General features: G+C 38.7%; 1 protein-coding gene across 5 annotated transcripts in view; it reads right to left on the minus strand.

The window, feature by feature from the left end:
- srgap3 (SLIT-ROBO Rho GTPase activating protein 3) overlaps window positions 1–27,576 on the minus strand; it is a 258,575-nt gene that overhangs the window by 13,070 nt on the left and 217,929 nt on the right. The window contains exons 12-22 of one of the 5 annotated variants that reach the window (XM_062969762.1): window positions 24,576–24,606; window positions 23,751–23,811; window positions 22,346–22,423; window positions 21,621–21,755; window positions 17,057–17,162; window positions 16,596–16,823; window positions 14,890–14,969; window positions 5,782–5,962; window positions 1,956–2,105; window positions 1,827–1,862; window positions 1,385–1,712 (exon numbers count right to left, since the gene is read on the minus strand). In XM_062969762.1, coding sequence (XP_062825832.1) covers window positions 1,385–1,712; window positions 1,827–1,862; window positions 1,956–2,105; window positions 5,782–5,962; window positions 14,890–14,969; window positions 16,596–16,823; window positions 17,057–17,162; window positions 21,621–21,755; window positions 22,346–22,423; window positions 23,751–23,811; window positions 24,576–24,606 — 1,414 coding nt within the window. Of the gene's footprint in view, window positions 1–1,384; window positions 1,713–1,826; window positions 1,863–1,955; window positions 2,106–5,781; window positions 5,963–11,993; window positions 13,653–14,889; window positions 14,970–16,595; window positions 16,824–17,056; window positions 17,163–21,620; window positions 21,756–22,345; window positions 22,424–23,750; window positions 23,812–24,575; window positions 24,607–27,576 lie in introns of those variants that run through there. The other 4 variants (XM_062969763.1, XM_062969760.1, XM_062969761.1 and 1 more) reach the window with 4 other exon arrangements.

Here is a 27,576-nt window from a genome sequence, read left to right on the forward strand (position 1 = left end):
ATTGAACACTGTATTCCAGGTGAGGTCTGACCAAAGTAGAATTCAGGGGCACAGTGACTTCCCTCAGTCTAGACCAAAGGTTCCCAACCTGTGGGTCCCCAGGTGTTTTGGCCTACAACTCTCAGAAATCCCAGCCAGTTTACCAGCTGTTAGGATTTCAGGGAGTTGATGGCCAAAACATCTAGGGACTCACAGGTTCAGAACAACTGATCTAGACATTATACTCCTTTTGATGCAACCCAAAATCCCATCGGCTTCTTAAGCTCCTGCATCATATTGTTGGCTCATGTTTAACTTGTTGTCCATGAAGATTCCAAGATCATTTCACATGGACTATTGTCGAGCCAGGCATCACCCATCCTGTATCTGTACATTTCATTTCTTTCTGCCTAAGTGAAGTACCTTACATTTTGTCCTTGTCGAAATTCATTTCGTAAGTTTTGGCCCAGCACTCTAATCTGTTGAGATAATTTTGAATTCTGATCCTGTCTTTTGGAGTATTAGCTATCCCTCACAATTTGGTGTCATCTGCAAACATGGTAAGCATAACCTCTAAATCTTCATCCATTTCATTAATAAAAAGATACTCTTTCTCGTGTAATTTAGATTTTCAAAGACTGATTTTCAACTTTTGGTCTCATTTTAGTTTTGGAATTTAGCTGCCAACATCACTAGCCATTGGCCACTGGTTGCATGTGTGATTCTTTGAGGGTCGCGATCTACAGCATTTGGGGAACCAAAGATTGAGAGCTACCATTCTAGGGACTACTTCAAGGGTGGAAACTGTTTGGTCTTCAGTTATTGCTGCAGTACAACTCCCACTGTACTTCTCAGCACTGGCTTTACTGGCTGGGGCTGCCAGGAGTTATAGTTTAACAACCTTTAGAGGGCTGGAGGAGTATCACCTTTGGACTATTGCGCACTCTAAGACTCTAAATTTCAAAGGGAATTTGAATTTTTATAAAAGGTCATATCACTGGATGGAAAAGTGCAAGATCATTTGCATTTTTGAAAGACTGAAAATGCAGCGCAACTGCTCAGTGACTGAGTTAGGTCCTTAAAGTATTTGATATGGGTGAGTCACCGTGAATAGTCAGAAAGATTCAGTGCAGTACTATATCAAAACACTGCTGGGTACATATTTTCTGGTTTGCATACTTTCTAAAGCTTCAATCTTAAGACACCTTAAACAAAGCATCTTTAAAAACCCATACATTTCTATTAGGAACACTAAAACAATATATTGCTAACTTACTGTGACTAACAGAATAGTTGAGACAAGCCAGTCTTGATGGTTTAATGTAGACTTAATTAAAAACCCTGACATCTCTTCCCTGAAACATTTGCAAAGTATGACATTCACATAACAGGTATAGACTCCTACCTCAGCCAGGGCTTCAGCCTCTAGTGATTTCTGATCTCCAAGACTACTGTGCCGGGTTGAACTACTGGTTGGCCTCAGCGGATGTCCATCCGTCAGTGCCTTCCTATCTGGATAGTTGATACTGCCAGCACTCCCAAAAGTTGCCATCCTGCGCTTCTCTGGGCTCTCCATCCTGCCCCTGTTCAGAGGTAATATGTGGGGGCTGCTGGGGCAAGCTGCGGCTCGTGGGGGGGTGTCTATTCCAGGCCCCATCCCTCTTGGGGGGCTGTGGGTATCACCTCCACTCCGGCGGCGAGGGATCGCAGCTCCATCTGATCTCAATCTCACCCTGTTGGGAGAAAAAAACAACATGCTCATGAAATCATTCCTTGAAGAAGGCAAGAGGATGAGCGAGCGGCCATTTCAAGCTTAAGCACAGCACAAATGACACAGTCTGGCTCACACATTTCCTGTAGCTTGTGAAGTTGGACTTCCTTGCCTGGCACAGAAAAGGAGAAAGAGAGACAGAGATTGAAGGAAAGAGAGAGCAAGAGGATTCTTGTAATAAGATGAGAACAAATCCGTTTCCTACCGTCCCATCACTCCCCCGAATCCATAGTCTGGAATATGGTCAGTCGGAGACTGGATGTCATTCTTTGATGAGGCTTTATCGTCCAGTAGTGGTCCACTGCTTGCCTCACTGTCTGCCTTCTGGCTCAGGCTGTCAGAGAATGCATCATCCCTATGAAGAAAGAGACCCTCCATCAGCCAGAGAAGATAACTAAAGGCCTTGTGTCTGAGAAAGATGCCCAACCTGGGAATTCATGCCTCTACCTAGGTTCAGCGTTGATGGAGGAGGAAACACAGTGATGTTTGAAGAGAGAAGGTTGTCTATAAAGCAGAACTGAAAACGTATCAGTCCCCATATTGGGAGAAAAAAATGACAGCAATCAATTAAACAAATATAAATGAATAACTCAAATTTCAACCCTGTTGCCTATCTATTTTTAAACATCACAAAGTCCTTAAACATGGCACACACAGCCATGTTTCCTTGAGCCACTCAATAAAAACTTCTAAATTAAAAAAGAAATGTCATTTGTAATGCTTCACTCCTTTTTCTAGAGCAGTGCTACTCCAAAGGTCAGTCACTGGACTGGTGGCAATCCGCAAGCTATTGTCTACCAGTCTACAATGAATTCCAAAGAAAGAAAGAAAGAAAGAAAGAAAAGAAAGAAAGAAAGAAAGAAAGAAAGAGAGGGAGGGAGGGAGGGAGGGAGGGAGGGAGGGAGGGAGGGAGGGAGGGAGGGAGGGAGGGAGGGAGGGAGGGAGGGAGGGAGGGAGGGAGGAGAAAGGAAAGGAAAGGAAAGGAAAGGAAAGGAAAGGAAAGGAAAGGAAAGGAAAGGAAAGGAAAGGAAAGGAAAGGAAAGGAAAGGAAAGGAAAGGAAAGGAAAGGAAAGGAAAGGAAAGATGGAAGGAAGGAAGGAAGGAAGGAAGGAAGGAAGGAAGGAAGGAAGGAAGGAAGGAAGGAAGGAAGGAAGGAAGGAAGGAAGGAAGGAAGGAAGGAAGGAAAGAAAGAAAGAAAGAAAGAAAGAAAGAAAGAAAGAAAGAAAGAAAGAAAGAAAGAAAGAAAGAAAGAAAGAGGGAGGGAAGGAAATTTAGACATATGCAGAGAAGGGCATTGACAGTTCCCAGCATGAAAACTTGAAATGTATTGATCTATATCACAAGCTGGTATCATGTAGCCCACAAAATGTAGGTGAATGGCAATGTGCAGTGTTCATACCATTGACATTATACTGGCTAGGGATGAGCTGGAGCTCAACATAATTGGGGCAGCCACATTTTTGACCCCTGGAAGGCCAAAGAGTCCCACAGAAATAGCTATGAGGTGGATTCCAAATGGGCCACAAGCCACACTTTGCCCACTCTTATTCTAGAATAACAGGCATTCAGTCCTAACTTGTATGCACCACAACAGATTTTATCTCCATTACTGCTGGCTTTTTGGGCGGAGGGATCAAGAAAGTCTATTTTTAACCTCTCCTTGACATCAAACAGGCAAACCTTACCAGCTACACAGCAGCAAGACTTATATTAGATATTTAGTGGTAGCACAAAAATATGAAAGGCTACTTTATTACCCCCCATTAAAAAGCTATGACATCGCAGGCAGGATGCATTATCATAGCACTTCTTTGGTATAAGGAATAAAATTTCTACAGGGTGGTTTGCTTTTCATTTTTAAGACACATAGATCATCTGCTCTATCTCAATGGATGCTACTTCCTATTTTTACTATGTAAGACACAGTGCAGAGACTTCTCTGATGAAACAAAACAAGCCCCGAGCAATGACTCATACACGGAGACAGGAGGAAGCATCCACCAGCAGAAATAGATTTTACCATCATCTCTGAGTGTGGAATGTTTAAATATGCACATAGAAAGCTGCTTGATATCAGGTTAAGATGACTTGCCTCTCATTCACTTTTCCACCTACTCCTGTGCAGGGTGTCAGCTGCTACCTGATCTGCTTAGCTTGAAAGGCAAACACTGAAAAATCTTCCCCATTGATCTATGGGCCACTCATTAAAACAGGGGTGGCTCTTCAGGTGTTTCTAGATTTCAACCTCCATCAGCTCCAGCAGTCACAGCCACAAATGATACAATCCAAAAATTTCAGGAGAATCATCAGTCCCGAATCTAAATATGGTAGTCTCGCTTGTCCAACCTTTGCTTATCCAATGTTCTGTATTATCCAATGCAATCTGCCCAGAGCTGGCCTAGGTATTTTTCAAGTGTAGGCTAACAGAATTTTGCCCCCCCCCCCAAAACCAATAACTGAAAAATAAAATCATTGGATAAGCGAAAATCTTTGATAATAAGGAGGGATTAAGGAAAAGCCTATTAAACATCCAATTACATTAAGATTTTACAAATTATGCACTAAAACATCATGTTTTACAACAAATCAACAGAAAAAGCAGTTCAATACCTTCCGGAGGCAGGCCGGAGGAGACAGGAGTTGCCTCGATGGCGCCCCCAACAAGATGGCACCACAGGCAACTGCCTAGTTGGCCTGGTGGTTGAACCGCCTCTGAATCTGCCTTTTAGTAGTCAATTTTTTTGTAGTCAATGTGTTTAATACATGCAATGTTTGGGTGCTATATTCCTAAATACAGTAATTATTACATAACATTGCTGTGTACTGAACTGCTTTTTCTGTCAATTTGTTGTAAAACATGATGTTTTTGTAAAATCATAATGTAATTTGATGTTTAATAGGCTTTTCCTTAATCCCTCATTATCCAACAATTTCGCTTAGCCAACGTTCTGCCGGCCCGTTTATGTTGGATAAGCAAGACTCTACTGTAGAATCATTAGTCCCTAGTCTAAATAGAATAGGAAGATGGCAAAACCAATAGAATAAATTACACAACCGCCAACTTGCTATCTGGATGAGATAGGAGGGATGTTACATCAACAGATTTTCCACATTTCTCCCTTCTTCTTCACACATTTTTTCTTTACTGTCTAGAAGCACCACCACCCCCTATTCACACACTAATCAGGGGTCATGTGGGTAACACTATACAATCCACTAGAATACTATTACTGCCCAGAATTGGGAAATCCTCTTCAATACTTTTGATATATATTAACCCTAGAAATGGATAGGAAATAAACGTCTTTAAAATAGTCAAATTTGTGGGTTGCCATTAGAAGTGGATGGCATTGGTTGGTAGAATGCATGGAACACATTGAAAAGTGTATGCAAGTTCCAGATTTTTTAGCCAAATTAATACAGTAACTATATTCCAAAATCACGTTCAAGGTAAAGTACTATTTTGTTTAATTTAAAAGCTACTTTCTATAACGTTTGGATGTGATGGGCTGCAATTCCCAACATTCACAGAACTGAGATGTTGTTGGGGAAATCTGCTCTGTACCTTTTACAGTAACTCACAATGATGCTACACACAGACTCATTTGTAAAATACGTCTCTTTAAAACCTAGTAAAACAGAGTTTGCCATGTGCTACTTATACTGTATAGGCCAATTAGTCTCAGAATTTGTATTAGGCTATCCCTTCCCAAAAGGAACTGTGTATTCTTACACAGGAATATATCATTTAGTGTTCTATATTGTTAAATCAGTCCCTTGCATTCAGTTCAGGGAAAGAGAGACAGCGCTCTGCTTGAAATGCAATTAGTACCATGTATTTCAAAATAAACCAAAACAGGACGTGAAATAATTGAAGGATAACAAAATCAGCCCCCAGCACAACTCCTGAGAGGAACATAAGACAACACACCAATTTCCACACACTCCACAGGACTTCATTTCATCCACTTCTTTTAATCAGAGTACAGATAAAAATATGATGCTGTGTAGTCAAGGTTCTTGCCACTTACATGTCTTGTACTACAATGTACTGATGCGGTATGAGCCCATCCACACCATTATGTCGGCCTTCCCACCAGTCTTCCGATGCCCGATGGTACAAGAGGAGAGAGGCTCCTTTCTTGAAGGACAACTCACGTGGGGACCGGCCAATGTAGTCAAACTTGGCAATAGCTTCAATCTGTTCCACCTCTATACAGACAAGAGTCAGGGAGGGGGGGAAAGGACATAGGAAAGCTGCAATCATAAACATTGATAGACTGTCCTCTGAGCCATAAGCAAATGTTTCTATACAATGGTATTACAAATAAATACTTTATCCCAAGGATTATTTTTCCCACGAAACAAGAGGTTGTTCATTGATACATCTTTGGATGTAATAAAGTTTAGGAACACCATTTTTTAAAAAAATCTACACAACAGATAAGAACCAACATTTTACAAGACACAATTTAACTCCCTTCTTCATCCTAACCTTTGGTGAAGATTCCTGTTTGCTCTAGGCTGAGCTAAACTGAGCTTTAATTCTATGACAAATATGAAATATGACTGCCATATGACCCTGGAGATTTTAGTTAGGTTTCTACTCTTAAAATAGTAAGGGTAGCATAAGTCTGTATGTGTAGGTCTGTGTGCAACACTAAACTAGAAACAGGCAACTCTAGTGAATCTCCAAATGCCAATTTCCCTCATCACTGGCTATGCTATCTAGGGCTCATGGAGCCACAGTTGTTGTTCATACCAGTATTTGATTGGGGTTGTTTAGATGACTACCATTCATGAAGGCTGCCAGGAGCAGCTCACTGCATTGGGGAAACAGAGCAAGTTCTCACCGTCTTCTTAGGTCCCATCACCCTAGTGAACAACTCATGATTTTAGGAATCTTCTGGTCAGTCTTCTTTTTCTTCTGTTTCTGGCACATGTGTGGTCACATCTTGTTCTTTGTGGTCCTTCCCTGAACCATCCTTCCCCTGTCAACATGGACAGGCAGACATCATCTCTGCCTTTTTAATATCTTGGCAGAAGGCAAAGTGGTCTTCCTGGTCTTGGGCAATGAAAGAGGGCTACAGTGCCATAATTCCACTTCAACTATGGCACTATCCAAATAAATTCTGCAACTTGAACTTTAGAATTCTAAACCTAAGAGCAAAAGTAATTCATGGAAACACAAATCTTAGGTTTCCACATAATGGAATCAAGTATGTTAAAGTAGAAGCATAACAAAATATTTGTTGTTGACCAAATTTATTTCATGATGTGTCTATGAAGATGGATAAGATGGGTCCCAGGGAGAGCCTATTTAATTTTCTGTTCCCTGGATGGTGTGTGTGTGTGTGTGTGTGTGTATAAAAATCTGGCTTCATGACATTACAGATTGTATGGAGGAGATTCCAAATCCAGATTTTGCTCGATTTTTAAAATGGTTTAATTCCTTTTCCTTTTCCATTTTCTCTATTCATTTAACCTTTCACCTTGGTAGGAATCTTGGAGAAGTACTAGTAACTGCAGCCCTCTTATTTTTCCCTATCTGCTTCACCCCCTTTTTCTTTATTATTTAATTCTTGACAAAATTGATGTTTGTAAGTGGGTGCTAGGAGCTCCTTCGTTTATTTTTAATTTCTATATTAAATCTGGACATAGTATATTCTGTATGATATTTGAGTTTCCACAGAAGATTCTGGCTGCAAAAAATGCACAGGCTAAGCAAGTGCTCTTTGGGGATCGAGAATGGCAGAATATGGCTTTGATTGCAGCTTGGGACTTCCACAGGGATAGACATAGGTGAATGTGATAGACAGGAAGGCAGGTAAATAGACAGCTAAGCAAGTCAGAGGCAGCTATCTAAAACTGATTCAATTTGTGCTGAATTAAAACATCTATGATTTTAACAGAGGACTCCCTGGTTAACTGCATCTTGGGTGGCTTGTACTGAACAGACTGGGCAAGTTTCAGGAATTCCTTCTCTCTGAAGATCTAAGGGCTAGCAATTTTCCACTGCTAAAGATGTTGAACTGACTCACGGTGCACCATCAGTGCATTATACCCCCTCCCATGGGCAAATGAAGTACATTTTCTGGTAACCTTGTGGGCGAACACATTCTATTTCTGTTTAGGAAAAGTGAGTCATATCTTATTTTCTTTTTGGTCTAGATTTCTGTTCCTCTACATGTGGTCTGCTTAAGCTTGTCAACTCTTAAACTTAGCAACGTCAGTTATACAAGGTACATCTTCTTCCAATTTTTCCCATCCATTGTAACAACTACTTTCTTGTCTATTTTTCACCACCTAATTGCTTTTTGCTTACATTTGGAAAGTATGTTTCAGGGGGAAGTGACAAGACAGCATGGCTTTGTGTGGTAATGGTGAAAACCAACTCTGATCTTTGTGATCTGCAGAATCCTCTACCACACATATATTTTGCTGTGACTGGGAATGGCCCGGTTCCAGCTTCAACACATGCAAAGAAATATTTCTCTCAATCATGGACATGATCTATTTTCATGTAGATTCAGATCATGTGTAGTTTGCACTGAAGAGACAAGGAGACATGGATGAAGCTAAGAGAAGTGTCCATAGACTCCATTCCACCTGACACCCCATTACAAATATCAACATGCAGCCACTTCCATAGGTAGAGACAGCAGGATTTATTAAGTAATATTAGGACACTATAATTTAATATATTGATATATCCAATGGGTGGGTTGGTAGATGGGTGGAAGGGTAAAGCAGTGGGTGGGTGGCTCTTTGGCTGGATGAATAAAAAGTTACTGTTTCAGAACAAAAAAACCTCCCTTTTCTTCAAGTAATAATCACACCCCTTTTTTCACAGAAAAAAGGGGGGAAGTGCAACTATGATGTGATGAAATATGGTATTTGTATCCCCTAGTCCTGTCATAAAATCCAGAGTTGTCTATATTGTCTCTTACCTGATGCAGATTGACCATGCAAGAGACACTGAGAGAGCAATCACCACCTTGGGGTGCATTGCTTCCGGGCTGTATTAACAATCACCAAATTCCTTTTATATTGTCTTATCCTGAGAGCTACCCATAACACCATGCAACCCAACTGGAGAATAAAGCATAAATGAGGGGATGTTTTCTTGCAATAGGTGATAATGTAAAAAATGTTTTTATGGCAGAATATCCAATCAATATAACAGAAGCAACTTCTGTGAACCATTCTAAATGCCAACGATTTCAGTAAAGGAAATATGATTTTGTCAATCTTCAGTGGTTTTTATTTTTTTAAACCTTTATCCAGTGCAACAAAACATTTTAATAACACCAAGTCACATTTTGTTGTAGAATTCATACAGAACTAGATATACAATAGGTGTATTGCAACATCATCACTGAAAATATGTAAACACTTTCTCAAGTTGTAGCCACCATTCCACATTTGGGTTTAAAAAACAGAGAGGAAACGGCTGGGACAAAAGTTTTCCCAATGAATCTGCTGCATTTGTCCATTGGGATCTTTTCTGACACAGCCAGTGCAATGTAATGGGACAACGTAACTTCCATGTCATTTGTGGCTGAAATATGATGTAGGAAAACCTGCCCAAACAGATAAAATTTGAAGACAAGTGTAGATTGAAACCCAGTCACTTGTATTAGTAACCTTTTCCTAGTAAAACAGTGAAGTGTCCAGTTTTTGTAGATGAAAACACACAGCTGTTTTTCAGTCAAGTCAACATTGGGCAGTGTGGTGCAATGGCTTGAGTGTTGGACGATGACTTTGGAGCTCAGGATTCAAAGCCCCGTTCAGCCATGGAAACCCACTGGGTGACCTTGGGCAAGTCACATCTCTGGCCTCAGAAGACGCCAAAGGCAAGCTCTCTCTGAACAACTCTTGCCAAGAAAGCCCCATGTGAGGTTCACCTTAGTCACCATGATTTGGAAATGACTTGGCACACAATGACAACAATTTATCAAGAAGCAGCACGTTTAAGTAGCAGTCTCTGGAAATGCTTCCTGGTATAACACAGAGATGTAGCAGATGACATTTAAGGGGCAGAAGGCCTAGATGTGGAAAAGCAGCAAGTACGCACTCAATTGATCCTACCCAGGAATGATCAAATGAAATAATAGTGTCTGGAGGAGGGTAATACTTTTTGCAAACTTTCACAAATAGACCAGCTACATGTATCATTGGGAATCACTCATAGCCAAGGAAGTAAACAAATGAAAAGACAATGCTAGAAATCTATTAACTGCTCTTAATAGAAAACTTCCTCTATGCTCAACCCATGAAACAAATAGCATATATTTAGGGCATGGAACCAGAAATACCCTATAATAATGCCAAGGTGTGGCAACTTTTTAAAAACACTGATCTAAACAGGAGTGTATCATAAACAAGAGGAAGCCTTGGGGGGAGAGCTGTGGCATCTATTCTCAGAGCAATGATAAACCTAAAGGAATATTAAGTATTCCTGAAGTACTCAAGGTATGACAGAAGAAGAGCAATGTATTGAGATACCTAGGCTATTTAACAAACATGCATACTATGCTTGTTGCACAGCTTAAAAAGCAGTACACGCTAAAGACATGTGAAGCCATTGATGAATAGGTGGCAAATGTCATTGTGGCCACATCTGATAAGCCGACTAGGAAAGTATGGCATAAAAGTGTGGTGGCATTGCAATACAAAACATCATATCTTCTGCAGAGACACATTTATATGCCTAGCTTAGGACAGCAAATAAAACTCAGCTTAGTGAAACAAGTGTGGTGAGAACATTTGTTAAGCCATCTTTCAAAACTGAACAAAATATGGTGAGGAACACTTCTTTTTTTACTCCAGCCTAAATCTGGAAGAAGGAATGTTAAGCAAGGAAACAACAAACCTTGGCACAATTTGACAAAGTAATCATATCCCACCAGCAACCCACCCCATTCCTCACTTTTGGCTCTGCAGTAGGGCAGCAAATAGAAAAATAGCAGATGATACATCATGTAGAGAGAATATGTTTGCAATGACCACACCAGCAGCAAAGTGACATGTTCCAGTTGTCAGTAAGGTGATAGGCACAAAGAATGGGCCTTCATTGGGGAACTTTTCTGTTTTAAATTAGGAAAGGAAAACATCCTATGATACCATTAACACCAGGACCTAGCATAAAACCATGGCCAGAATTCAGTTGGGAACATTTGTATGCAGAAATATCGCTTAAGCAGGTGGATGTGTTTTTTTCAGGTTCTGCAGGAGTTTGTCTTCATTTCCTCTCTCTACATAATTCTCTTGACTTACTGTAAAGCCCTGAAATAGCCCCATGCAGGTATTCCAAGACTCTCAGAAAGGATTGAAGAAGCATCTGACACCCTTCTCTGTTTAGATGCATTAGGGTTGCAGAAGCATTGAGGTTCTTCAAGGAACCCTGTGGATGTTGGGGCTAAAGTCATCATAGTGCATCTGGTGGATAGTGGAGAATAAGGCTTTCTGCAATTTTTCCTACTCATTGTGAAGCACAAAATTAATCTGAGAGGCAGTTTTGGGGCTTTAACATGGGAGGGGGGTAATAAGCTCAGCACAGGAACTCCATGCGGATATTTACACCAAACCGAAGGGATGTTGGATTGAAGCCAATAGCTATTTTCCTTCACTTTGTATATGTCAAAATGTGGTTTTGTTACTTGAATTAAAAGTAGCAGTAATGTTATTTTAAGGCACCAAAATGTGTTGGTTACATTTGTTTTTAAAAAGAAGTAGATGTTACATCTACTCAAAGCAAATATTCCATTTCATGCATGCATGAATTGCTCTGGCTCTAGTTTACTTGCTTTTAACCAATACAGTAGAGTCTGACTTATCCAACATAAATGGGCCAGCAGAATGTTGGATAAGCAAATACGTTGGATAATAAGGAGAGATTAAGGAAAAGTCTATTCAACATCAAATTAGGTTATGATTTTGCAAATTAAGCACCAAAACATTATGTTATACAACAAATTTGACAGAAAAAGTAGTTCAATACACAGTAATGCTATGTATTAATTACTGTATTTATGAATTTAGCATCAAAATATCATGATATATTGAAAACATTGACTACAAAAATGCGTTGGATAATCCAGAACGTTTGATATGCGAGTGTTGGATAAGTGAGACTTTACTGTACCTTTTATACCTACAAACTTTTCTCTGGATATGGCCATTTTTACATCTTACCACACATTTGAGTTTCTATACAATCAGAACATAGCCCAGAAGCTACTCAATTAAAGTGCCTTTTTTATTTATTTTTTTTAAAGTGCCTCAGTAAGAGTTGAGAGCAGTTTCCCAAAAGAGCATTTCAGACAGAAGGAACCAAAAGCAAAACCAAGTTGTGAAAATGTACTTTGGGTGTATCATGTTTCCATTAACACAATGGGACTTCCTGGAATATATCTGTATTGTTTTGAAACAGCATGTAATGACCAACAGAATCCAATGTTTGGACAGTAATGAAATAATCTGCAAGGCAATGAGGTGATAATAACCAGTCGGGTTAGAAACAGATCATGATCTCAAAAAGAGCTGAATAGCATTTCTTTTCACATGCGGAAGACTCTGTCTATCAGTCTGTATATATGCCTATGTATGTGTGAGCACTCTCAGCCACTCCAATTAAACAGAATAAATTATAGCAAAGTCAGTTCACCTAATGAGATGAAAATGGGCTGAATATAGTAGCTGTGAGGTCCATGTTTCAAATCACCTCCAGCAATCTCTCAAAAAAAGCTACTTCAGTTTTCAACCAAATATGTCTTTCAAATGAGAGAGGGAGAAAGAGCACACAAAATAGGAGTCTATCAGCAGCTACTAGTTATTCAGTATGGCAATTTAAATATAATTTCTATGTCTTTGAGTTATTTGAATGTGACAATGGAACCAAAAACTTGAAGCGCACTATTACGAGTATGTTTCTTAGGAGCTTCTAGATCATCTCCATTCAAACCAGTATACTGCAACCAATGAACTATGATCAGATGCAAGACAGAAATGTGTATGTTCTTTTGCCCATGATGTAGAAGGAACAAAATGAAGCACTCTGTTTTTCTCTTCTGGTACAACGTATTGAGGAGCGTTTCCCACCCTGTGTCAGCCTTCCCTAATTTGGGGAAAGTGACAGTAAAGTGCTGGTCACCATACAGAATGATGAAAGTTGGAGCTCATACAACAGGAGAACCCTTTTTTGTCCAGTCCAATCAAGCATCATCTGGTGGTAATGGGTAGAATCAATAAAAGGCACTTCTTAAGTGGTATATAATAGTTGGTTAGGTTATCATGAAGCCATCGTGGTCTGGATGAAATACAAACTTCCTCACCAACATTACAAAGTGGTATCCAACTCGCAGAGGGTCTGTAAATTCATAAAACAGAACTGCTCTTCTTCTCCATAGTTGTGTCATGGTTAATCACCCATAAACTCCAATCAGAACTATTAACATAACCATTCGGGCATTAAATTGCCTAAATGGAAGCTTTCTTGCCTTGACTTTTCACAGATGAGGTAGGCCATTTGTCACCACCACTGAGAAATGAAGGTTGACATGTCCCCTCTTCCTTTAAATACCCATCTTTAATTATCTGAATTATCCTTTGTGCCCCCCCTCTTCCGCTCTTACTATAAAGCAATGGTAAAATTCATTTATGTCATTTCCCCACATCATGCATCAGTAAGGCACCGAACTTCATATATTTGCAGCATTGAAGAGAAAACATGAAAGGAATAAAAAAGCCATAAAGCAAGCAGACAACAGACATGCATAGTCATGCAACAAACAGGATTCTGGAACAATGTTTTCTAATCTGCGAAATAAGCCAATTTAAATGGCACCATGTGGTTCCAGGTTATTAATTCTCACTGATGTCCAAATCAAACTTGTTCAGTCTGCAAAATAAAAATAAAAATAAGGATAGGTGGGTAGGTATGTGTGTGTGTGGAATACAAACATAGACATTTTCCTTTCTGTAGTCATGCAAGTGTAAAATACAACTTGAAATGAGAAAATCAAATGGGGCTCCTTTATTTTTCTTTATTTTTAATTAATAGTCCAAAAATTACTATTACAGTATAGAGAATTATTTCTCAAGAAATGCTTCAACTGTGAAATAATTGCCTGTTTTCTTACTATACTCAGTGACATTTTTTCTTTGATCGTGCTTTTTCTCATTTCTTTTTCTTTCTAGAACAGTCACATTGATTACACATCCTAAGAGGGAGCATGTAGTATGATAATATCCTAGAGCTACACAGCCAATTTGACTATGCTACAACATTACAATGACAGCAAATGAAGACAAGTAAAAGTGAGAATAATGTTTACTAGGTTAGTCACAACCAATCAGGAATCACATAAGCACATGTAATGATGTTATGCTGCTGGGTATTGCATTATGATGGGATAAGTCAGTACTAACAAATAAAAAGCAATGTAAATGAATAATGAAAACTATGGAAGAAATTAATGAAAAATAATTTTTAAATTGGATTGCTCTTCAACGTTGCTGAAAATAACCTTCCCATAGATGTGAGTATTTTTAGTTCAGCCCTTCTTGATGCATAAGTGTAATTGTCATAGCCATAGATACTTCTTCGTGTTACTATGGGCACATACCAGTGATGGCAGAAAGAGAAATCTTGTCTTGAAAATGGAAACATGTGAATAATTGTTGCAAAAAATAGACCCTTGGCTTGTTTAACTGATCTAACCCTTCAAAGAGAGCAGATTAATGACATCAAACAACAATAAGCTTTCTTTTCCCCAGAACACTGAAACAATATAGACTAGAAACAAATAACAGTCCAGAGGTGTCGTTTTCATGCCAAATGGCTAGCTTGTTAACTTCGGCATAAGGACAACTTCCACAATGCCTTAGGATGAAATTACCAAGCAAATAGGCAACCTGGTATGCTCCCATATGGCATGTTAGGATTACATAGCTCTCAAGATACTTCATCTGTTATCTGCTTCCACAGTCAAATACAGAACGTCATCTTCCTTAGCCAACAGTCATGTTAGTCCAAAGTAATTTGATTAGAAATTAAGTTTCTCTTTGCTGTGTCTCAAACAATTCTTGCTAGCTTTTCTTAGACTTAGTTTTCCATGGCTAATTACTACACTCACCATCATCACTGGTGTGCGGCTCCGTGCCATTGTCATGGTCTGCTTCATCAATCGTACCTGGTTCACTGTGGGGACTGTCACTAGAATTAAATGGGGGCAAATAACATGTTAAAAAAGATAGAGGAAACAACAGCTAATTCTTTGCTGCTCAGTAAACATGAGGAACCTGGGTTTGCAAAAAACTGTTTCAGAATTACCAAGGCACGACTATTCTTGTCACATCAAACAAACATTTCCACTAGCCTACATATTCATCCAAGAGATCTATATACTAAAAAACTGTTTGGGAGCTACGCAATTAAAACTCCCTGTGGCAGCATGACAACTATTCGGTTATTCTAGTAAGAAGGAAATCTAAGATAAGTTTGAAACATTGTACTTGATCGAATCTGGCCGGAAAGAGTTTCACCCCTGAGGAAGAGCTCCTGTCACTTCCACAGCTTGCATTAAGTCTTAAATATGTCAGCTTCAGTTAGACATAAGATAATATTTCACTTAAAACTGTCAACTAGATAAAAAGCAGACTCGAATTAATGCAGATGATTTGCAAGGACAATAAAAAGTATTTTTATAAATAGAAAACACTGAATACATCAGAAATTTCAAATTCTGGAAGCTGGATTGCTTATGTCATTAAGGATAACACTCAACAGCCTATGGTGTTTTATTGTTAATGCTTTAATTTGCATATTCACTGATGTGGTCGTTACTGTTTTGCAAAAAAGAAAAAAAGAAAAAAGAGTGAGCCCTAGGAAAGCATACTGTAAGTAACCAGAAGGAAGAAGGATGGAAGGTCTATCAATGGCTATTGGGTGCAATGACAATATGAAACTTGCATATTCAGAGGAAACATATCACAGAAAACCAGTTAATGGCCAACAAGTTTGTGGTCCTCCTAGAACAGTGGTTCTCAACATGTGGGTCCCCAGGTGTTTTGGCCTACAACTCCAAGAAATCCCAGCCAGTTTACCAGCTGTTAGGATTTCTGGGAATTGAAGGCCAAAACATCTGGAGACCCACAAGTTGAGAACCACTGTCCTAGAAGTTTCTGATTCAGTATGATGGTGCAGTACTACATGGGCTCCTTTAGAAAAGTTTGGTTTTGGATTGCAGCTCCAGAATCCCTCAGCCAATATGAACACTGGTCATACCAGCTGGTAGACTATGGAAAGTGCCATCCAAAAAGGTGATCTTTCTGAGCTCTGGGTGTGGTAACCAAAAGTAAAGGGCTCTGCCTGTTTTAATGGCTTTCAGCATCATTTCAGGCCTGTTTCAATATGGTAGATGCTTAAAATAGAAAAGCATCATCTTGGTCAAAATAATATTGCTACTTGACTGTTATGGTGAACTCTTATAGTAAAAAAAATTAAATGAGTAGAAAGCATAGACTGAAAATAGTGGACAACATAGAAATAGCAAGTGTATATGTTTTAAATTACTGATATTAATATGCATTCAATATCAGAAAAATTGGTTAATGTAGATATGCATGTATATATATCAAAACTATTGTTACTTGACTAAGTCTGCTATGATTTGTTATGTTGTGTACCATAACAAAAAATTTAAAAAAGGAATATTGCTACAAAATTTCATAGCCTAGATCAATAGTACTTATAAAACAAGACTCCCCCATTTAAACAAAAGAGAAATCCCTATCCTTTTTGAGATGCTCAAAGCAAAGGTTTCATTCCAACGTTTCTTACCAGTACTCTTCCCCACCAGTCATGCATTTTTCGTAAACAGGTCCTTCAAGTTCCCTGAGACTGGGGAAGATGGCCTCATGATTGATTATGATGGTTTTGATGACTTCATTGACATGGGCCTGGCAGGACACTGGATCCTGCCCATCTGGAATATGCATCAGGGTTGGTCCAAAGCAGATGGCCAAGTTGTAGGGATCCATCATGTTCTCATCACTGTACTGCGACAAGCTGAAAATACAAGCAATATGCAGCTACCACACCAAGCATCAGCTCTTAACCCAGAGGGAGCTCCACAGGCATTTCCTACGGCTGTGCCAAAGAAAGCCATTATTGGTAGTGACAGTTCAAATGGCAACCCTCCCTTATCGCCATCCTAAAATAGGACTGAACAATAAAGGATTGAAAGGGAAGGGAATTTCAATCTCCCATTACAAAAGTGCCTAGCTAGTGAAGGTACTCACTGGTTGAGGAAAGCAAAGAGATATCGCATGACAATGATGACGGCTCGTGGCAAAGTAATAACAATTTGCTGGATTTGATGAACTCTTTCTGCAACATTTTCAATTTCTGTAAAACAAAAAAATTGTAAGAGCCCATTAAATATGAAAACCAAACATACATACATAAAATAACAGAAATAGCTCTTAGTTTAGACAGACGCATGCAGAAAGGAAAAGAATTAGCCCTTGGTACTTACCCATTGCACCCAATAGTATCCTATTTACCCAAGTCTAATGCTCCCCTTTTTTGGCTAAATTGTCTCATCAAAATTAGGGTGTGTATTAGATTTATGTAATACAGTAACCTTAGTGCTGAGCCAAAGCAAAAGGGGAAGCTGCTTCAGAAGCACCTAGGGCTCCTATTTGAGGGACAACGTATCTCATTTAATGGCCGGGGCTCCATGCTATGTGATCCTGGTATTTGTAGTTTGGTGAGGCACCGATATTGTTTGGCAGAGAAGGCTCAAGACCTTGTAAAACTACCCCCCCCCCCCCCAATGACTCCATAGCATTGAGCCAGGACAGTTGAAGTAGATTCAATTTACAGCATAGATGCACCCAAGGTTTTCTTTTCCATTGCTGGAAGCTTTGGTGTTTTAACACCTTAATTTTTAAAGAAAGCATTCTAAGCATACAGCAACTGTAATGCATACCTTTTGGGCAGTTCACATTTGGAAGCAAATATTTTTTTTGGTTTCAGGGTTTTGAAAATTAAAGGATGCATTAGATTCGATGGCACATTAGACTCAAGTTAAATACAGTACATTGCAAGATAGATTCTCTTTCACATTACACCAGAGGTTCTCAACCTGTGGGTCCCCAGATGTTTTGGCCTTCAACTCCCAGAAATCCTACCAGCTGGTAAACTGGCTGGGAGTTCTGGTAGTTGTAGGCCAAAACACCTGGGAAGCCACAGGATGTGAACCACTACACTACACAATTATAGCACAATGGAGTGTTGTGTGGTTTCTAGGCTGTATGGCCGTGTTCTAGCAGCATTTTCTACTGATGTTGTGCCTGTATCTGTGGCTGGCATCTTCAGAAGAAAATGCTGCTAGAACACAGCCATACAGCTTGGAAATCACACAACACCCCAATGATTCTGGCTGTGAAAGCCTTCAACAATATATAACACAATGGTTTCAGTTTTACTATGACAGATGCATCATCTGGAACCCTGGGATTTGCAAACGAAGGGGGAAATATCAGTTAGGATGATCAGCCAGGAAACTCTAATAACTCACCAAACTACAAACCCCAAGGTTTCCTAGGGATGGAAACATGGCAATTAAAGTAGAATCATAACACTATAGCTGTGTGGTACAAAACAGGCATTTCCATTTAAAGTGAGATCCACCACAGTAAGAATACCATACCCACAAAACAGGGAACAGCAATTAAAAGTTGCAAGAGGACAGCACAGTTATAAACAGCACATAAAGAGCTGCTAATTCAACAGTAAGCCAATTACAAGTAAGACTTGCTCATATACAAGGTCAGCCCTGGAAATCCACACACCCAAAAATCTGTTCTTGAACACTGTTTTCAGTTATGGCCAGCCAGATTGCTTTTGGGAAGCCTGCAAGTAGGGCATAATAGTGATAAAACTTTCTCCTAATGTTTCCCTGCAGAGACTGGTATTCTCACATATGCAGAAGCAAAACTCCATAGTTTAACTAGGTCTTGTGTTATAAATTCCTGCATTTTGTAACTGGAACAAGCAACCCAGGGAAATCAAGATTTCCTTTCTGGACATTCTGACAAAAAAGACAGATTAAGCACAAGACTTTTGCCTGAAAGTAATCTTCTTGATTAGTTCAGCCACATTTTCCTCTGGCAGCCTTACAATATTAACAACAGGATATTCTGTGCAATAACAGATATTTAAACAAAATAAAAGATTAATTTTAATTTGAAAAAAAACTCTTAGATTATTTTGTAGATTTGGATATATAGATATACAACTATGCTGTTAGGGTCTTGATGTTCCTCAAAGTAGTGATCAATATATTAAACATATTTATTACAAATAGGGTGTTTTTTATGTCAGGAGCAACATGAGAAACTAGAAATAGGTATAAACAGTAGGAACACTGAGGCACAGTTATTATCTGAATGTAACATTTTTTATTCACAGGTACTCACATTTGTTACTGTCTCCCCTATGAGAAACTGTTTCATGCAAATTTCATGGTTCTCACTTCCACCAACATTAAGAACTAGCTTGTTAGCACTGTGGGAGAGACTGACTGTCTTCCCAACTAACCACACAGCCAGTAGTGGATTTTGTGGCATTGCAGACCTTTGAAATATGCAAATGTCCTGTGACATGCACAAGGTCACATGTTGCCAAAAGTCAGTCAGCATAAGTTAGCACAAGCCAAGGGAAATCAAATCAGCTTCCTCCTGTGCCACAGTTCAAGCTCCAAAGAGGAAAAAGCTGCTCTGCCCCATTAGTCTTTCTCTCTTCATTGGAACGTGATAAACAGCATTCTTTGGCTCCCATTTGTCTTTTTTGTCCTTGCACATAATTTCAGATAAGAAATAGGACACCAGTTGAGCTGAACAGCTCTCAAAGTGTCTACTCTTCTGTTTAAATCAGGGCTGAAATAGAACAAGGGTATGCAACATGGTTTGCTCCAAAAGCCATATGCCAAAAAATCCCATTATTCCTAATAATTTGCCATGTTGGCTGGAGATTATAGAGCAGGCCTGCACAACCTGTGAACCTCCAGGTGTTTGAGCCTCGAAAACCCAGAAGGCCTAGCCAGCTTGTTCAATCGTCAGGAATTTGAGAGCTGAAGTTCAAAACACCTGGAAGGCCACAGGTTGTGCTGGCCTGCTTTAGAGGTGATAGATCCGAACATCTAGAACACCCAGCTTAATTATATTGAAAAATAAGCATATGCATAAGCATATCTCCAAATGTATACACATGCACTGAATTTATAACATATTCATGATTTCTACTGTGGCATATTCCTGTTCAGGAGTCTGCACAGCCTAATGGTTTGAGCATTGGACGAGGACGCTGAAGGCCAGAGTTCCAATACTCCCTCTGCCATGGAAACCCCTGGATGACCTTGGGCAAGTAGCTCTTACTCAGCCTCAGAGGATGGCAAAAACAACCCCCCTCTGAACAAATCCTCCCAAGAAAACCCCTTGACACGTTCTGTCTTAAGGACACCAAATGCTGAAATTTCTTGAAGGCACACGTTTTTGTTCAGTGGTCCAAACCAGTCGTCATACATTATTTGGCAACCATTACTTTAGCACCTTGATTAAAGCACATTATATCCTGGGAGACTGCAGACGACAGCTAGATGAACATGGAGTCTGAAAATAATGTGTGAATTGCTACCATTTGATATACCTGGGAATATGGAATGAAACTTCCATCCAATGAATTAATGGTATCTATCTCACATTCATATATATATGGGAAAACAGGCTCATATTTCATTGTACATACCATATAACTGTTGACTTGCCTTGAAAGAAGTGATTTACAACATATTTAAATACAAGTCTAATTTCAGGCATTGATTAGCTTTTTGCACCTAAGACAACTTACTTGGAAGTGAATTGTGTTGAAATCAATGGCACTTAAAACATGAATAATGACAGAGTTCAGTGGAACTGAACTATTTCAGTTAGGACAAAAACAAAGCAGAACACAAACTAAAAACAGAGAAGTAAAGAAACAGAGAGTAAGAATAAAAAGCACCAAGGAAACATTGTGCAACTGTGAAATTGTAATCTAAAATGATGCAAGCTAAGATATGAATATACAAGAAATGTTAAGATTTTATTTTTCTTATGTTCGACTCTTTTTTATCCATAGTGGTTGATGTTTGTATCATTCATCATTTTGCTTGGTCATTTTATGTTTTATTGTATGTTATGTTTTAACCGATTATTTTACTTGATTGTTGTACCATTGTTTTTAGTTATTGATATGTGTTTTAAATTGTTATACTTTGTTTCTGTTTTGGGCTCGGTCCCATGTTAGCCGCCCCGAGCCCCTTCGGGGAGATGGTGGTGGGATAGAAAAATAAAGTAGTAGTAGTCGTCTTCCTCTTCCTCTTCCTCTTCCTCCTCCTCCTCTTCTTCTTCTTCTTCTTTATTGTCGAAGGCTTTTTATTTTATTTGCCCAAGCATCTTTCAACAATTTTCCATTTGTATTGTATTGTCTATTTGTATTGTCAAAGGCTTTTCTGTTTTTCAGAGACCAGAAGATGATTTTTTCAGGGTCTAAAAATGGAAGTGATGCTAAGGCCCTACTAGCATTCAAAATTCAACACCCTGAAAATGGGAGTTGGGTGAAGGAAGTCATCTTGGTCTGAAGTAACCACAGGTCATGCTAGAAAACTTGCAAATTACTGCATAGTAATTGTCAGCTAAGACTTAAATGAGCAAGTACTTCCTCCACTTTGCAGCCTAAGGTCTAGAAAAATAAAGGATCACTGTGTGTAGAATTTAATAAGCTGGTTTTATCATTTCTTAAGTTAGTTACTGTACTTACTTATAGTAGAGATCAAGTCTTGAAACCTTTCCTTAGGAAAGAGTGGATTTTCCAGTCCCCGGAAATACAGTTTTAAGACCCCAGCAACAGAATTGATGTCACGTTCATTCTGATCATCAGCAAGAGGATCTTCACCTAGATAGTGAAAAGTTTTATTTCTAACATTAGAGTTTATTTCCAGTTTAGGACAGAACAGAATTTAGACTAGTTACAAATAACTAAACAGACAAAAGCTTACAGATGTTTGGCTCACAAATCTTGTGTCAAAAAGTGCTTTTGGTGAGGTAGCATTTTCTCTAGATTTATCTTTTTAAAGTTGTTTTTGGCATGGTTTAGGCATTTTTTAGCACAACATGTCATTTGGAACATGGTTATTGCTCTTGTCTCCTTGGTTTCTTGGTCATTATTAGCTGAAACTAAGTAATTAAAACCAAGTTTTGAGAAGTCCACTACAAAATCCTTGATCAACTTCTACCTTGTTCACAGGCTTTTAAAATACCTCCTGAAAGGCTTAGAAGTGAGTATGCAATACATTATTTTTATGGTATGAAAAATCAAAAGTACTATACCCCATCACCGTCTCTTAAAACTGAAACTCTATGAATTAAATAAAGTAGTCAACACAAATTTTTACCTTCATAAACACCTTTCATATTGCTAGAGTTTGAAGTTGAAAGAAAACTAGCACCAATAATACAGATAAGAATCACAGACTACTCACATACCTCTCTCAAATGAGTTCTTGATATCATTGACTTCAACCTGAGATCCGGGAACTCTAAAAATACCCTGCTGCTGTAGACCTAAAATAAATAAAGGTCAAAAAATAAAGGTCTACTGTGTGGGGAGTGACAATGGGTTTGGAATAAATCCCCACAGTTTCAGATATTTTTGTTCTTGTTTTGATATATATATATATATATATACACACACACACACACACACACTGAAAGAACAGCAACATCTTGTCAAAATATCAAAGCTTTCCCACTTCAAAAATAAAAATACACATTTAAAGCAATTATAAATGGCACTTAGAAGTACATCTAATTATACTTTTCTACAGATATAATCAGAACTTGAAAAAGTTACAAATCCCAGAATCTCCATCCAGAATGGCCAGTACCCAGGCCAGCTAGGGAATTCCTCAAATGGTAGTCCTCAAAAAGTACTTTTCCTGAGCTTGAGATAAATGATAGCAGGACAAGTCAAAGCAGGCTACCTGAACTCTTGTCAGATATCCTTCATTTCAGGCAATACAATCTTTTGCAATGAGAGAGAAGATTCAACTATAAAATAATAATTAATTTATCTCTCTTTGCATGCAAGTGAAAGTATGTTAAAGATAAACCACCATTGCTAAACACCCCAGTGCTAAGGTAAGTAAGGCTAGGTCACATAAAGTTGGAAAAGACCACAAGGACTATCCAGTCCAATTCTTAATCCAACATCTTTTCACTAAGACCACCTATACAATGCAGCTGTGTCCATAGGGCAACCATTCATGGAAAGATAATTCCCTCCAGCAGAAAGGACTTGAGTAAGTTAAAAATGTACCAGGGGACTTAACATCTTCTAGCTTGCCCTAGAATAAAAACTGATCCTTTATCACCAATGTACTTAACAATATAATGCAGTAGATGAAAAGGTTGCAAGCAATCCCACAAGCCCAATCAACACAATTTGATCCGTATGCACACAGTATTTATCACTGAAAATGTTGGCTTCAATACTAAATAAATTAGTCACTCCTCCATATTTGCTTAGGTTAGAGGCACATGACTTCCACAAAAGTGAGCAAACCTCCAATTTTAAAAATTCAAATTTTGTAAGCTGAGAAAATACCTTTCTAGGTATATCTAGATCCTTTAGCACAACTCTGTGGTCAGCTTCCACCAAAAGCCAAACACAGAATTGTACTAGAAGACCTAGAGGTTCCTAGAGAGAACAATCTAATTTGCAAATGTCAAACCTGGTAATGTGGAGGGATGGTTGTATAGATTAAATAGCTATAAGTAACTTTTGGGTTCATCTAGTCTAACATACTGGCACATCGGTTTCCATATCTGACACAAATGTTTTGGGGTAGAACCTCCAATAAAGACACTGTTGCTGACTATGTGAACTTACCATATAAATTGATGTATCGAATACAGCTTTCAACCACAAGTGGAATAGCTTGTCCTGAATCCTTTAAATTAATACCAAAAATGTTTAAAAATGAGTATAATGACTGAATGATGGAGTCAATGCTTTAAGAAACATAGTTGAGCAAAAACTGTGCAAGAAATCCCAGGATGAAGAATAAGCTCTGTTAGTTTAGCCACAGAATTAGCAAGAAATTAAGGTAACAATGATCATATGTGATTTTTACCCAAGCAGTGCTTCATTTATAGTGCATACAGTTAGTTGTGATAACGTTATTTGGCAAGAGAAATGAGAAGTGGCTCCTGGTGTCAACCTGACTTACGCTGAAGCAACACATGAAAATAATGTAACTAGATTGTAACTTCACACTGTATAAAAGTGTAGGTAGAAGTCAGACCAGGTCTTTCAGAAAAAATACAAACTGGTGCACCTCCAGATGGGTTGGCCTGCAACTCCCATCACCCTTCAATAAGCCCTCCCAATTGTCATGCTGGTTGGTGGAAGACTTAGAACAACCAATCTAATGGGTTGCTAGATTCAGAAAGGTTTCATTGTTCTTTGATTCTACCATAAAAACATTTTCAGTTTCCAGAAAATGTCCGAGACTCTGGCTAGAGGGAGAGTGGCCATGCACATTTTTGGGCTTTCCTATCTCCTGCCTGCTCAATACACATGTGAACTCCTTTAAGGGGAGGATTTGAAATGTGTTTAGCACATGAATATATAATTGCATCCTTTCATTTTAGTTCAGATGCTTCTACTAAATCTGCATTTTTGTTTCCAGACAGGAGGACCTCTAGTAAATACCTGGTTTCTTGTTCGAGCATTCCTTCTTCCTCTGATAAGCAAGTAAAGCAGCGAAGTAGGGAAAAAAGAAAAGGTTAAGCAAGAACAGATCAGTTAAAGTAAGTACATTCTCCAGAGGCTATGAAAGCTCAAATGCAATGGCAGCTTAGAAAGATCTAATCCAAGCTCCAACATCCCATGTAGTAAATGCTTAGTATGCAACCTCTCTGCCTCAGTGAGGGGCTTTCCAGGACTTCCTGTCAGAATTTATTTCCATTTCTACAACAGACTCATCACCAAGGTCTTCAGATTCAACAAGACTTTCCCTTCACTACTCTACTGGCAAAAAGGAGAAGCCTTTCAGAGAACAAAAGAGGTTCTCCTTCCAGTAACTGAAATGCCTTGACTTGCATTGTTACCATGGCACTTGGTTTGTTTTTATTTGTTTGGGGGTTTTTTTTTGAAGGGGGCATGGATGGAGCTGTTTTCTTTCATCTATTATAAACATATTGTTTTATACTTGGATTTAATTTATAATTATATTTTATTTCAATTATTTTATTTGGATTTCAGATAGAAACCCATGAAGAACAGTTCTGGACCAGAGAGAAGCCCTATTTAGTCCAGCCTTCCAGTTACATACACAAACTGTTACCTACAGAAGACAAGCAATGAGATCTTATTTCTCATGTTTCCTAGAAGCTGACAGATACATATTGCTTATGATATATGTGTTGATATATAACCACATTTATCCATCATTACTAGTACCCATTGGTATCTTGTATCTCCATAAATTTATCTAATCCCAGATAGTGTCACTACATCTTGGCTACAGACTGTTGTGGTGAATTACAATGATGAGTATTCTTCTTGTACAGGGGCTGTGTATGCACACAACATTTCTGGCACTTTTCTACTTTGCAAGTTTACAATAGTAGTTCATCACAAAAAATTTCAATACCTTACACCAACCATCTCCTATGTTATATTGTGCCGCTTAATTTCAGTAATGATTTCTTGTCTTTCCTTAGGAAGGGGGATTGGAAATTTGTGTCAGACAAAATCAAATTTTCTGAACTCCTGGTGTTTTTCAGACATATATCAGCACCTTGAAATGGGAAGGGAGCAACCAGAAACCAAGGCAATGCCATCAATATCAATAGACACTGGGCAGTAACACATTATACTAGATGAAACTTACAAGGCAATCTCCTGCACAATCACCAGACCACAAACTACAATGTCTACAGTTAATAAACCAGCCCAAAGTTGGAAACTGCTCCTTCAAAATCATAATTCTGTTTCTCTTCTGAATGTTCTTTATACGAAGGGCCTATTATTTCCCCTTCAGATAGCTTCTGATAGAACTACCAGTAGTCCATTGTGAACTGTGTTGATTTTGATTACTTAATAGCATTGAAATTCAATTACAAAAGTAAGTTTTTTTAAAAAAAATGTAGACAAGTTGGAGTAGTTTTAAGAAGAGTAGTAAGCATGGAAAACAAAACATTTAAGGAAAGGTTGAAGGAATCTGACATGTTCATCTTGGTGAAGAGAAGACTGAGGGGTGACATGACCGCCCTCTTTAAATATTAAAGGATTAATATTTGGTGGCACATATCTTCTTGCCAAGAAAACCTCATGAGAGGTTCACTTTAGGATCATCATAGATCTAAAATTATTTGAAGGCACATTACAACAAAAAGCAGCACTAATCGGGTAGTGAGGGCCAAGAACCCTTGTCTAAATGCACGTGTCAAATTACACATCCAAAATTAAAAATCAGAAAGCCTATGGCTTTAGGATACTGGTTGTATCTATTTACACAATGATCTCAGAGCAGATTAAACACAGAGAATATTGTCTCCATCCTAGGCATTTTAATACATCTCAATCTTCTTAGTAGAACAGTATTACTTGATTTCAGACCTTTCTCTCAAACTAGGGTGTACATTAAACCCTACAATGCTAAATCCCAAGTACAGGCACAAGCTCTTTAGAAATTTATATTGCATATTAGTTGAGCCAAGACAAACCTTTCACTCCACCACCAAGAAAAGTCACAGACAATTTATTCTAAACCACTGGGGCCATTAAAAGAGCAATTTTCTCTTGTACAACAACAGGAATGCTTAGATGTGTCCTCACAATACTCTATATTGCTTTAAAGGACACAAATCTTTCAACATACCTAAATTAACACAGTATAAGGTTCTATTTCCTCAACATTTCTTAGCTTACAGTTCTTCTCAACTAGTGGTGAGATCTACGGAGCTCTTAGAAAACACTCAACATTTATTTTGTGTGAATGAATCTCCCAAGTTTGGGAACATAGCCGGAGAAAAGTAGCTTGCCAAGCATATGTAATCACACACAGACATACACACACCTTTCCTTTGAAAATGGTGTCCAGCTATATCAGGTCCATGTAAATAACATATGAGATATTTCACCTATCATGCAGCAATACACAAGAATTTTTAACCTCCAGCCTTAAGAAACTGTGAACGCATGTCTTTATAATTTTTAATTTTGTATAGCCATTTGAAATCAAAGGAATTTTTTCCCTAAGATATCAACTGTAGGTGTGCTTAAAGCAATGGTTCTCAACCTGTGGGTCTCCAGGTGTTTTGGACTACAACTCCCAGAAATCCCAGCCAGTTTACCAGCTATTAGGATTTCTGGGAGTTGAAGGCCAAAACATCTGGGGACCAACAGATTGAGAACCACTGGTTTCAGCATTGCCACCAAAGTTTATTGGTCTGGCTGTCAAATAATGTCAAGTTGTTGTTGTTGGTGCTGTGTGCCTTCAAGTAGTTTCTGACTTCTAGTGACATAAGGAAAAGCTTTCACAGGGTTTTCTTGGGAAGATTTGGTCAGAGTGAGTGTTTCTTTGTCTGCCTCTGAGAGGACATGGCTTGCCCAAGGTCATCCAGTGGATTTCCATGGCTAAATTATTACTTGAACCTTGGTCTCCAGAGTATTAGTCCAGGGTTCAAACCACTAGTACCTTTTATTC

Source organism: Anolis carolinensis, chromosome 2 (genome assembly GCF_035594765.1).
Source record: "Anolis carolinensis isolate JA03-04 chromosome 2, rAnoCar3.1.pri, whole genome shotgun sequence".
Lineage (NCBI taxonomy): Eukaryota > Metazoa > Chordata > Lepidosauria > Squamata > Dactyloidae > Anolis > Anolis carolinensis.